The sequence below is a fragment of the Molossus molossus genome, unplaced genomic scaffold (genome assembly GCF_014108415.1).
Source record: "Molossus molossus isolate mMolMol1 unplaced genomic scaffold, mMolMol1.p scaffold_m16_p_10, whole genome shotgun sequence".
In the NCBI taxonomy this organism is placed as follows: Eukaryota; Metazoa; Chordata; class Mammalia; order Chiroptera; family Molossidae; genus Molossus; species Molossus molossus.
The window spans coordinates 16546736-16559912 of NW_023425345.1; the positions used below are offsets into that span (position 1 = coordinate 16546736).

A 13177-nucleotide genomic window follows, 5' to 3' on the forward strand; every position below is an offset into this window, starting at 1 on the left:
GGCCAGCCGCGGGGGCTGCGCAGGCTTTCAAGCCACAGTGCGCCTCACGGAACCGAGTGAGTGAGGGGAAGAGCAGCAGGGAGGAGGGCAGAGAGGGCCACGAGGGTGGTGCCAGAGGCTGCTCAAAACTTCCCAAAACTCAGTACCTGAGCCCTGGCCAGTTCCCGGGTTCGGTTCCCACTAAGGGCATGTACCTCAGCTGCAGTTTGTCCCCGGCCCCCGTTGGGGTCATGTGGGTGGCAGCCAGTCAATGTGTCTCTCTAGCACATCGATGTTTCGCTCTCTCTCTCTCTCTTCCCCCTCTCTCCCTCCCGCTCTACCTGAAGATAAATGCAAAAATGTCCTCAGGTGAAGATTAAAAAAAAAAAAAAACCTCAGTACTTTACTACGGTATACCCTGAAATGTGGTCTTCATAAATATAACGGAATTCCGCAGTGCGAACGTCTGTATTTTAAAAATGTATGCCGACGCTCAGCCTGAGAACCATGTGTCTGGAAGAGGCATTTCGTGTTGTCAAGACACCGGTCACAGCTGGTCCACCTGAAGTCACGGCGCTGCAGCCCGGTAGGCCCTCGGCTGCCGCCAGAACCTCCGTAACGTCCGGAACGTGTCCGCCCCTCAGCAAACAGCCTTCATAACTAGCGTTCAGTGAGCAGCCTCTAGTTAGACTGTTTTTGAAATGTGACCTTGAACCGTTTGTACTGAGTCACATAATTATTGGAAATGAGAGAGGTTTCCGTTTTCCTAAGTTTGAAACATAGCTGATACATGGAAAATAGTCATTGTAACGTCTTTAAAAGATATGTAAGCCACCTAGGATCTCTCTTCAGAGTGTGTGGCTAGAGGAGGGTTATTTTTTCTTCATGGAGGACATTTTTATATGAATTTTTTAAAACGTAACTATGGTGTGAGATCCTCTTTTTTCTCCTTGACTCTCTGTTAACTTCCAGTGATTATTGGAAGATACATTTGTGTAACAGGAAGCTAAGTGGGAATTTTCCTGTAGGTACCATGCATTCTAAAGAGAAAGATGCACCCGCCCTGTTGAGGGCTCCCCAAGGGGTGGCGAACCTGCCCTCGGCTGCCAGTCCGTGTAGCAGAAGATTGGTGTCGGGAAGGGCAGAGGCTTGACTGAGCCACTGGGGAAAGAGAGAGGGATTTCCCCGCCTCCCCCGGGAGAGGGAGAGGGCGTGTGCCCACGCATGCCAACCTAGTAAGAAGGGCTCCATGACGCTTACTTACCCAGAGTGGGGGGGGCTGCAAGAAGGGGAAGCACCTCCCGACGCAGTTGGACGTCTGGCACACAGACGCGTGTACACCAGCCTGAGCTGCAGACTAGGGAATCGGAGGGAGGTGTCCTGGCAGAGAGGAGAGCGGTCGCTGAGCATCCTGCCCTGTGTGGCAGGGTTATGTCCGTGCGATGCCAGTCGGGGTGCCCTCCCCCTGGCGTCCCACCCAAGGTGTGTGCCTGTGTGCGAGGAGGGCTGCGTGGAGGAAGCCACGCTGGAGCAGAGCTGCGCAGCGGGGACCGCACCCCGCCCCTGCAGGGCCCTGCAAAGAACTCACGTGGATACAGCACAACCCAGGGCAGGGCTGTTCCTTCAAGAGGGCATCAGAGGCCGAGTTAGTGTTGAAGTGACAACATCAGCGACAACAGCCACTGTCAGAAATGAAAGGGCCCTGGTCCTTCTGTACCTCCTCTCCAACTCAGCACATGAAGGAGGTAGAGCTTGGGTGGGGGGCATTCAAGGTTGACCGTGACTCCCCAGGTTTCTTTTTTTATCCTCACCCGAAGATATTTTTCCATTTTTTGTACAGATAGAGTGGGAGGGAGAGAGAGGAAGGAGAGAGAGAGAGAAACATCGACGTGAAGGGACACATCGAGTGGCTGCCACCCGCACGACCAACCAGGGCCGGGGACAAACTGCAACCGAGGTACGTGCCCTTAGCGGGAATTGAACCCGGGTCTCTCCGGACCGCAGGCCGATGCTCTAACTGCTGAGCCAAACTGGCCAGGGCTCTCCCCAGGTTTCTTAAGCCCCAAGACTGGCCTGTGGTGAGGGAGAGAAACATTTGAATCAGTTATAACATTGGCATTTTATACCAAATGGATTCTTCAAGACTCAAAGTGGCCAGGAAGTCATGCAGTCTCCCCGAAATGTCAGTTGCCTGTTGTCCATCAGGGAGGAGGGACTGGACGTGGCCCATGTGGGAGTAATGATGGGAAACAATAAAACTTGCAGGAGTTTGAACCCAGAGGACGTGAGACGGCTCCATGAACTGGAGTCACGTATACACGCTTGTGTCAGGATCAGTAAAACAAGTCCCATGGAACTGGAGTTCCTCTGCCTTCCCGCGAAGTCAGGAACAGACTGCCACTCCTTGCTAGCTGTCCCAGCAGGCTGACACATTGTGACACACCTCTGTGTGACCGGAGCCAGCCACCCCACCTTTCGGAATGTCCGGGTCTCCACCGGCCAGATGACAGTGGTCCCTGGGTTACTTCTAGCACTAAAGCCTGTTTCTGTAAGAGAACTAGCACAGCACTGGGGGTGAGGGTGCTGGGAAGGTCGGGGTGTCCTGGGAGGGTGTCTGTGCTTGTCGGGTCGGGAACCCCACGAAAGCATGGCGTCAGTGTGTGTACATCAGATGGCGGCTGCCAGAGGCGACGCGGGGGGACAATGGGCCCAAGACTTAAACTGCTAGAGATTTAATTTCTGAAAAGGAGGAAGAGGAAGCTGCCCCGTGGAGAAAATAACACGAAGTTTAGAAAGGAAACTGAGAGGAGCAGAGCTGGTTTAAGTGGAAGGTGGTTGGAGGTGCCTTTTGATCAGACCCCGGGCATCTTTCTCGCCTGATGGAAGGCCAGTTCCCTGACAGTGTCTCCCCAGCAAGTCATCCAGGTGACAGAGGGGTGGAAAGCAAAAATGTAGGTGTGCGTCGATGTCGCTGAAGAGAGAGAGGTTACATTTCTGGTGAGCGGTTCTGGGAGGGGGGGAGGGAGGAAACTTTAGCCAAGGAGAAGCTTTCTTTTCCTTAAGTCCTTCGCCGATGATATTGTTCTTTGCTGGGTTTCCAGCCACATCTCAGTGTGTTTTTACCTCCTTCCTGCACTGATCTCCGTACCCGCTCGTGAGCTCTGGGGATGTCCACAGTGCGGCTGAACAGGGGCAGGCGCTCTGCGGCTGTGGTCCATGTCACCGTGTCCTTTAGAATGCCGGACTTGGCCAGGAGCCCAGTTACTTTATTTGCTGGTTTCTACTCTTACTCCTGGGAGGGGGTGCCGGTGACGTCGGTCCTAAGCAGACCTATTGTCTCCTCATAACTGTTAGTTACTGGGTTGGTAAAGGTGCGGAGGAGAGAACCAATAATGGGGCTGATCCTTTGGGCGCACAAATGCTGTTCCCCAAAGTTTCTGCTTGAATAACAAATGAGTTCCCCTTGCCCACCCCGCCCCGCCCCTGCCTCCTTACTGCCACTCTGCCACCTCTGCTGCCACACAGCCACTGCTGGGCGCCTCACTGGCACTTCTCCCCTTGGTAACCACAGAGATTGCCCTTGAGAACTGGGAGGGGAAATACCTCCTAGGTGTATCACGTGGAGCAATGACCACGCGACGGGAAAGTCACTTGACTGCATTGTTTGCTCATATTTGAAGATAAGAAAACAAAGATGTTTGACCTGGGTTAAAGGTTTTTTCCCATCCTTCTTGAAACCATTGATCCTCAGAAACAAATGACGTGAAGAGGCAAGCTATTGTCACTCTCGTTGGCAAATGTAGACCATTGCTCACTTTTCCCAGCATGATTGGTTATTTCCCTTGACGTGAAGCTAATACATAAATGGCCCTTCTTTTTTCTAGCCAACCCAAATGTGTTTAAGTAAAAGAATGGCTTGGAAGTCAATTATTAAACCTTGGGCATTTTTTTAGCTTTTTTTTTTTTTTTTTTTAAGAAATGTGATTCTTTGCTTTTTATATTATTTTCCTCTTTCCCTTCCTTGATGCTACCTCGGTAGCTGCCTTGTTTTAAATATTGACAAGATGAGATAGTTTTCTGTTTATATCAGCAGTCGTCTGTCTGTGAGATATGGACGAATCAGAACGCTGGATTTCCTTTCTCAGCCATCCATCAGGTCCATAATGTAAGGTTACAAATGGTTCTTTTCTTGTCCTGAACTTGCGCTGTGTAATGTGTTGCAAAGTGTTGTCAGTGGCCTTAGGGACTGTCTCCGCGATGCAGAAAATCCGTGATGTCTGATGACTCCTGAAATTTTTTTTTTATTTTTGTCTATTATACTTCATTCACTGTGCCTTGTGAGTAGTTGACGTGCAAACATTGTCCTAAAATGAGAAACGTACTTGGTTTTGAAGTCTGCGGTTAAAACCTGTCCCATGTGAGTTTTGGCTTTCATCCCAAGTGTTCGTGTAACTTGCTTTTGCAGGAAGAAGGAAAAGGGTAAATAGATATATATATCCACACATGTATATATCGGTGTTTTTCTTCCCCAGTTTGTACTTCCCCACGTCCATGGGCTATTCGACCCACTGTGTCTATTCAAAGGTTCATGTGCTTTACTCATGAGAAATATTGGAGTCTGATTTGCATGATAGTCTGTATACGTTTTATGCAAGTGAGGGCGGAGCATAGCCAGAAGAAGCTGTCACGGCTAAAAGTGGTTCTCAGCCTTTCTCCACTTGACAGTACGGAATTGATCTTGAAACACGTGTGAAATCATGACCCATTTTACTCTGAGCTGCTTAATAGTATTCAAATGTTCACATTTCACCAAAATTCATTTGTGTTTGGAAAGGAAACATTTTAACGTTTGGGCTTTTCCATTTTGTCGTTTAACATACAATCCTATTTTCACATCCTATTAAATTATTCCCATTGGACAGCCTACTGTCTGAGAGGGTGAGACATTGGGTTGAGAATCACTAAGCAGAGCTCTGGGGGTGGCATGCTGAGGGCCTCTCGGGGTGCCACATCAGACACCCTTCCTCCTGTGCTTGGGACATCTGGCTCTTGGGGACCCTGGGGTCTCCACATTGCTTGGTGCTGGTGCTCTGAGATCCAGCAGTTTTTCCTGAACCTCTAAATGCTCAAACATGCTTTTCGTATTCAGAAGTGGCCACCTCTGCTCTTTATCATAAAAAGGAACAAACTCATTATAACCTACTGCATTTGACCAAACTAGCGTTCTTTATTCTTGAAGATTTTTTTTAAGGAACCACTGCAGCATCCTGCTTTTGTGTGTGTGACTACTTGGAGGAGGCTTTTTCGTACATTCACATCCAAATATCCATATACATATTTATAAGCACAGAGCTATATGGAGCGTTCAGCAAAGCCTGGGAGATACTGAAAGTCAGTGTAATCACAGAAATCTGATGGACGATTGTTTGGGGAGCCCATCTCTGATATTTGTCAGAATTATTGAGAGTGAAACCTTAAAATAACAGTTATCCTTTAAAATCATTTTAGTTTTCCATTAAATGTTCTGAAGCAATAGGAGATGTTTGATAATATTTTGATCTAAATGTACAAGCAGCTATGTGGGAGCAGTTCCTAGTAGAAAAGATTTAAAGCCTCAATTTTTAAAGCCAATTAAATTCTAATTTTAAAAAGAAAAAATTTAAAGAATAATGGAGGGCTTGGATGATACCATACCTCAGTGTTTATGTTTGAAAGCTAAGCCATAACCATGGCTTTTATTAACTGATATCCTTAGGCTGTAAATAAATTTTCTCAAGAAGAAAATGAGGATGCAGACAATGTTTTCCCTTTGTGTTCTCAGACCATATAGAAAATGTGGTAGCGTCATTTTCCCTTTTTGGGGGAGAAAGCTAAACAATAAAATGTTTCAGCATCTGCCTTGGGCATCCGCTGCTTGTGAGCTGAAACCATGCAGTTTTATCACCTTTCGAAATAATACAAAGTTTAAAAGCGACATTTTGGACTCTACCATCCAATAAAAATCTATCTGTAGACTTTTGTGAGTTTTTTTTTTCCCTATGTTATAACTAAATTCAGCTACTGGTGTCATATTTTTCAGCTGGTGGTATGAGACATTTAATTGAATTACATCATGCTAGGTACGACCCAGTTATACTCCCTCAGACTCAGCCAGACTATGAATTTCTAGTTGGCAGTTGGTAAATACCTGATACACAGAATCAGTTCTCCATTTAAAACTCTCATTACAAATTATGTTTTTTTCATTATATTAGAAGGTTAATTTTAATTTGAGGTTGAAGGGATAGTTAATAAAGTACATTTTCCTCTGTGTAACTGATATATCCTAAAGGAAATAAATACATGCATACATACCAAAGAAATGAGCTTTTAAGTCATGACCAAATTATTGAAATATGAAGATCATTCAATACAAGAACCTAAAGGAAAAGTTTTCTCTGAGTATGTTAAGCTCTAAAGAGATAGCCTGAACACATTTAGGAAAAGTGGCTTGATTCGTTTTCATTTTTCTTCTGGAATTATTTAAGCCTTTTCCACAGTATCGCCAGTCAGTAATAGTTTAAAATATGACCGAATTTACCCCCGACATTTCCGATTTCCTTTCTTTTAATTCTAATGAAATATTATTGCTTCATTGTACCCATGTTTAGATCTACTTTTCATTAAAGATTAGGTTTTATTATAAACCATTATTTGAGGCAAAAGATCTTTTAGGTCTGTTTGAGTTTTATTTCATATCAATGAAAACTGAATTGTTAATTTTTAAATTTACCCGAAACGATGTAGGTATGATGTGGGTATGGATGCACTATTTCACAGACACGAATAGTGGGCTTCACAGTTGGAATTCATTTTAAATATAAGGCAAAACCCCGTTTAGTCAGTACTCTACCTAGCTCCTCCCGGCTCATTCCTGCTGTCAGTCAGCCTCTGGGAGGGTTGAGACCTAAGGCACCCTTGTTCGCCGAACTCTGTTCTTACTGCCAATCAGCCAGGTGAAGCTAAGCTGAATCCCACCGAGGGCCACAGCCGCAGGTGCTCCTCACAACAAGTCCGTCCCCAAGGGAAACTCGACACCTACACGGTGTCTCCCAAGTATTCTTAGATCTAAGGTTTAAAATAAACAAGTTGATGAACATCCAGGAAGAAAATAAATTAATTATTTTATCACTTCAATCCCAAGAACACTTGACCCTCCATTTGAAAATGAATTTCTGGAAATAGCAGTAAGTAGAACAAAACTCCATTTCTCTTTCCGGAAAGGTAGATTCAGCCACAGCAGAGAATTTAAAAATATTTGGACTAGAGCAGTGTTTCAAGGCCAGAAAGAAAATAAAGTAAGGATTCTGTTTCTCTCCCCTATAATGATCTCCCCCATACCTGAAGGGGGAGGGGGTCCTGTCTCACCACTCTGGATCAAAGCAGGTGTTTGTGATTTCTGGACAAAGCGGAGTCACGGGAGAGCAGATGCTGCTGCCTAAACACGGTTAACTGGATGTGCCACTAATTCCTTCAGGTGCTTCTCTCATGAGAGATCGGGGCTGGGGGGCAATTTCCAGACGGAGGTTGTATGTGCTGGGGCCTGGGATTCCCTCAATGGCCGCTGCGGCTTATGTTGGGCGATGTCAGTATTTGGATCTGCATTTGGCTGTGGTCCTGCTTGAAGCATATGGAACTCACATTGAGGTTCAGTGGTAAAGGTGCCTGAGTTAATTAAACAAGTGGAGAATGAGTTTGCATATGATTTGCATGCTTAATATACTAACACCTGAAATATCCCCATGACCCCCGCTTCACCCCACTTATCCCTTCCTCCCGCAACCCCTGGTGCCCCCAGCTCCTGCCATGTCTGTTTAGGCTGTTATGAAAATTGCCTGTTGAGCTCGGCCAAGGAACCTCCGCTAAACTGTGACAGGGCTAACATGAAGATCTGATGCTTGGTTTGCGTTGTCACCTCAGCAGATACTGGATCAAATGATCTTTTGATGTCAACCAGCTCCTCTCGTATCATTTCACAAAGTTGCGTGGAAACTTCTGTTGTTCTGTTAACAGTGTTACCTGTGACTTAAATGTACAATACTTGTTTGCTATGTTGTTGTTGCTTTATGGGGAGGGGAGGAGAGGGGAATAAACTTAATGGGGAGAAAGCTATGGACTTTCTTTCTCCTCCAAAACAAATGCTAGATGTTGGGAGAGCTTTTAATTAAGAACACATAGCTGCATGTTTCCAGAGTTGTAACGATTATCACTTAGAGGCTATTATACTCAGTTTCCAAGTAATACTGAAATCCACATAGCCTACAGTTTTGAATTTTATACTAGATTTTTTTTTTAGAGCAAATCACAGTCAGTTGCAATGAAGACTGGAGAAATAACAAAGATCCAGATGTTTGAGAAAGAAGGAAAAGAAAAGATCAATGTAGGAAATCAGAGAAAAACTTAATCCTAAACTTAATTGCTGTCAGCTATTGTTTTTGCATAATATACATTCATATAACTATAAAGAGAAAACTCAAGTATGAATCAGAGATGGATCATAAAACAGATAAAAATGCTAAGGTAGATAGCCCAGGTAAAGTCGTAACAGTATCCTCAGATGGGGAGTAGAAGAACCATGCCATGTGCAAGCTAAACCAGCAACTAAAAGAAAACTAACTCACGGAGTAGCTCAGACTAGAGTATGAGAGTGGAGCAAGAGGGCTTCTGAGAGGTCACACGCTCCAGTGAGAAGCCCAGGAAACAGCATGAGGCCAAGTTTGCTCTTCCTGGGACTGGGGCAGCCCTTCTTAAAGAGAAAAGCTTCAGGCTCTCTGCCCTATGAAAAGGCCTGTGCATTCCCAAGGGACTCTAGAATTGTATTCTGGTTTTTCAAAGCCAGTTACAGATTTCAGAAGGCAAAGCCCGTGCCTGGCACTTTCTAGCATTGGCAGCCACCCCACGGGCTGCTAATGGAAGTCCAAGGTGCGCAGGGGAGCCTGGAATGCTAGTCCTCTTCCCCAAAACACACATCCTGTTTAAGCTATTCCTGAGAATTGTGGTTTTCAACCTTTTAGGATTTCTAGATTCTTTCAGAGAATCTCATGAAAGCTATGGACTTTCTTTCTCCTCCAAAACAAACACCTACCTCCAGAAGTTTGCATTGTAATCCAAGACTCCTTGAAAATCCTATTTAAAGGATCCTACAAGTGTCAACCCATTTGCTAGTACTTCTATGAAACTTGGTTGCTAGCCAAGGTTCTGCTTGGTTTGGGAGATCATGAGACCTTTTTATAGTCTTTCAACTCCTAAGAAAGGTAACTTCCCATCATTCTATAAACCACCCAAATCCAGGTTAGAAGAGAGTGGCTTTGGAAATCTGCCTCCTGTCTAGTTTTGGTTATATCTGTTGGACAAGAAAGAACTGAATTTTGAAAGATCAGAATTTTGACCAGGGCCAAGAGTAAAAATACCTCTGATGTGTAATATCTAACTCAGACTAGAGTCCAGAGAAGACCTGCCAACACACAGGCCTTTGACTTTACAGCTCTCACCCCAAACTGTCATACAGGCAGACCTCGTTTTACTGACCTTCCTTTCACTGACCTTCATGGGTATTGTGTTTTTTATAAGAGGAAGGCAAGACCCTCCACCGGCATAAAGATTATGACTCTCTTTATTGAAATACTCACTTGATCGCACTGGTCGGGGATCGAACCTGCAGCATCTCCGAGGTGTAAAACAGGTGGAGGCTGAAGTCGTGGAAAATGGTCAGTAAAACAATGGGTCTGCCTCGGTGAGCCTGTGTGTTGAGAACATGCTTGTATTTGTGAGTCCGGATCCTCAAGTACATGCATGTGCACATATGACCAAACAGGATGATTAATATTTAGTCTCTATTGTGCTTTAGGTTTTCTGGAGAAGGTAGCTGAACACGCCCACAACCACCACAGAAGCACTATTGCCGATGAATTCAGCTGAGGGAAACTGCTTGTCACCCATTAGTAAATCTTTCTTCTAAAATGTTGTTTAGTATCACACAGTACCTTTTCTCCAGAGAGAAAATTATTCCGAGGACATGGCACATGTCATATTTGGGAACTGAAATCTATGGAACTGAGTAATCTGCACATAAAAGCAGACTAAAAATTTCAGTCAGGTCTAGAAACAAAATTCTTTCCCAGATCGGGTGTTCTTTTCTGTTGTAACAGAAAAGTATGAGTTAGTAAATTGTTTATGAAAATCTGAAATATCTTTATTTTTTAATTAGCTTTACAGTGTCATTCCAAAAACAGAATAATTCAACTTCTTTCACACCTCAAAAATGAACTCAGCTCTGGGAAATATGCTAATACATGTACAACCGTAATAAACTGTGGAAGTATTTATGTACATATAATACACACGGATGTATCTGAACACTTGCAGCACACGTGTGTGAGAGGAACTCAGGCGAGGTGTAGGGAATGAACTTGGCCTGCTGCTCCTCTGACCTCTAGAACAATGTGGTTTTCAGACAGGGGACTGGGGAGAACCCTCCATCACCTTGCGACCTCCGAACGAAGCTACAGCCTCAACTCCAGTTCAGTACTGGCAGCACCACCCAGAGAAGCTCATCTTCCAGTCGTGTGATTACAAAGCTTTTGTAAGTTATCTTGAATTTGGTATTTGGGTATGAGGAGGGGTAGAGGGTGTATTTTTCTGGCTTCTTTACTTTTATACTGAAAATATATCAAAACACCCATTTTGCTAAACTATTCTCCCCCCCCCCCTTTTTTTAAAGTAGCCTTCCCTCCACAGAGGAAGTCCAAATACATAGAGCTTTATAACCCTTTTAATCTTACCAGCTTAAGATCTGTCTTCCCTTCTTAAAGGGTTGTATATTTTATTTATTTATTTATTTATTTATTTATTTATTTATTTATTTATTTATTTTTTTATTTTATCCTCACCCGAGGACATTTTTTTCATTTTTTGTTCAGACAGAGTGGGAGGGAGAGAGAGAGAGAGAAACATCGACGTGAGAGGGACACATCGAGTGGCTGCCACCCGCACGACCAACCAGGGCCGGGGACAAACTGCAACCGAGGTACGTGCCCTTAGCGGGAACCAAACCCGGGTCTCTCTGGACCGCAGGCCGATGCTCTAACCGCTGAGCCAAACCGGCCAGGGCAAGGGGTTGTATATTTTAAATGAAATGTCATAAAATCAAATCTCAAAATGGAAATGAGTATAAATATAGCACATATAGACATCTCCATTCACCAGAGGTCTCAAAACATTGGGTCTCCCGCCTTAGAAAAATTCCAGACTCTTCATTGTTATCGGGAGGATTATATTGCTAGGTATTTTCTTAACAGGAGAGGGGATCAGGCTTCGCTGATTATTGTGAGTAATCTTAACAGGTAAATGTTCAAAAGAGAACTATAGTTTGGGGGGCAGGTGGTTGTCATGGCTACAACAGGAAAAGTAGCTGAACCCTCAGCATGGGAACTGCCTCTCAGGTGTCAGTTAGGGTAAACCTTCCTGATACCTTAAACGGCAAGGATGTCACCGAGATCATCTCCCTTAATTACGCTGTGGGCGTTCTGGCGAGTGCGAGCAGCCCAGGCTTCTATTTGTTTATTTTTTTCTTTATTGATTTTAGAGAGAGAAACATCAGAAACATTGATGAGAGAGAACATTGATTGGCCGCCTCCTGCATGCCCCCCACGGGGGACTGGGCCCACAACCTGGACATGTGCCCTGACCAGGAATCGAACCGGGGACCTCTTGGTGCATGGGTCAGCGCTCAACCACTGAGCCACACCGGCTGGGCGAGCAGCTCAGGCTTTTTTTCACTCTGTCTTGTCTGCACCTGTTGTACCGCTCGGCTTATCTGGAAGCATGGGGTTTGCTTCAATAATCGTCTCCCAAAATCTGTAGGCTTGAAATGCCTCCTTCTTCCTCCAAAGCTCTAATGCCCGATCCCTGAGGCTTCGTGAACATGCCTTTCTTCAGAGCCTTTGACCACGCCCTCTGCTACTGTGCCCTGCCCACCTCTTCCAGGCAGGGACTTCCCAGGTGTACGGGACTGACCGCCAGCCCTGTGTGTATTCACAGAGTGCCAGCGTCGCCTCAGTCATGTCAGAAAAACAAGTATTTTCTTTCACTTTTTTTTAAAACACATAGAGCGCCCTGGCTGGTTTTGCTCAGTGGTTAGAGCATCAGCCCATGGACCAGAGAGACCCGGGTTCTGTTCCCGCTAAGGGCACGTTCCTCCGTTGCAGTTTGTCCCCATATAGGTGGCAACCACTCGATGTGTCTCTCTCACATCGATGTTTCTCTCTCTCTTCCTCCCTCCCTCCCTCCCTCCTGCTCTATCTCAAGATGAATGCAAAAATGTCCTTGGGTGTGGATTAAAAAAAATAAAATAAATAAACCATCTTGCATTTAAAAAAAAATAAAAAACACATAGAGCTCTTTTTATTTATTATATTTTGAAGGAAAAATGACAGATCGAAGGAACCCTACTGGGGCCTCAGAAAGTTGAGGAGGAGTCCATGGTTAGCAGGGCAAAGCAGACACTTTGCTAAGACATTGGCCCCAGCCAGAGCATGAGTGGCGTTTTGTACTGAGGCGATATTGGATCCCATCACCCAACAGTCTAGTGGTTGGTGATTCCCGGGAGGAAGAGTTTCTCAGCTTTCCGGTGCCCGGGCAGCCCTCCTCTGTTCGTTTGCACCAGGAACTCAGCCCCCTCCATGTCCACAGCTGAGGCGACGTTGTCCCAACCCGCACGCACCCACCTCCGTCCCAGGTGGATCAACATCACAGGGCACACAGCTGTGAAGGAAAACGGTCCAAAACAGCATCTCTGCCTCGAACAGTCTACTGTTAATTACCTAGGCAGCCAACTAAGCCCAAATGGGGTGCCTGTTGCTCAGTTTCTCAGCTGTCTCCTGCAACCCTGTAATTACATAGACGACAGTGTGATTTATTTTTGCAGACATTGCTGCCTCAAAGAAAAACAGGGAAAACATTTTTAGATGCCCCCATTTTGCAGTTAAATATGATTGGAAAGATGGTGTCTTTAGAGAAGGCTGAAGTTTTATTATAAAGAGCAGCTTTCAGAACTGTGGTGAAGTCTGCTGTGCTCTCTCCACAGAAGCATTTGCTTGTTAGGATTAGTTACTGTTCCTTCCTAAAAGTTGCGCACCAACTTACAGCCAGGAAACCGACC

The 13177-nt window shown here is 45.2% G+C and overlaps 1 protein-coding gene across 24 annotated transcripts in view; it reads left to right on the plus strand.

Annotated features, from left to right (window-relative positions):
* The window catches only part of ANKS1B (ankyrin repeat and sterile alpha motif domain containing 1B), a 917777-nt gene that overhangs the window by 858749 nt on the left and 45851 nt on the right, over window positions 1-13177 (plus strand). For 12 of the 24 annotated variants that reach the window (XM_036250947.1, XM_036250948.1, XM_036250949.1 and 9 more), the window contains one exon: window positions 10472-10600. In XM_036250947.1, the coding sequence (XP_036106840.1) occupies window positions 10472-10600 (129 nt within the window). Of the gene's footprint in view, window positions 1-4069; window positions 4145-10471; window positions 10601-13177 lie in introns of all 24 variants that reach the window. The other 12 variants (XM_036250945.1, XM_036250954.1, XM_036250967.1 and 9 more) reach the window with 2 other exon arrangements.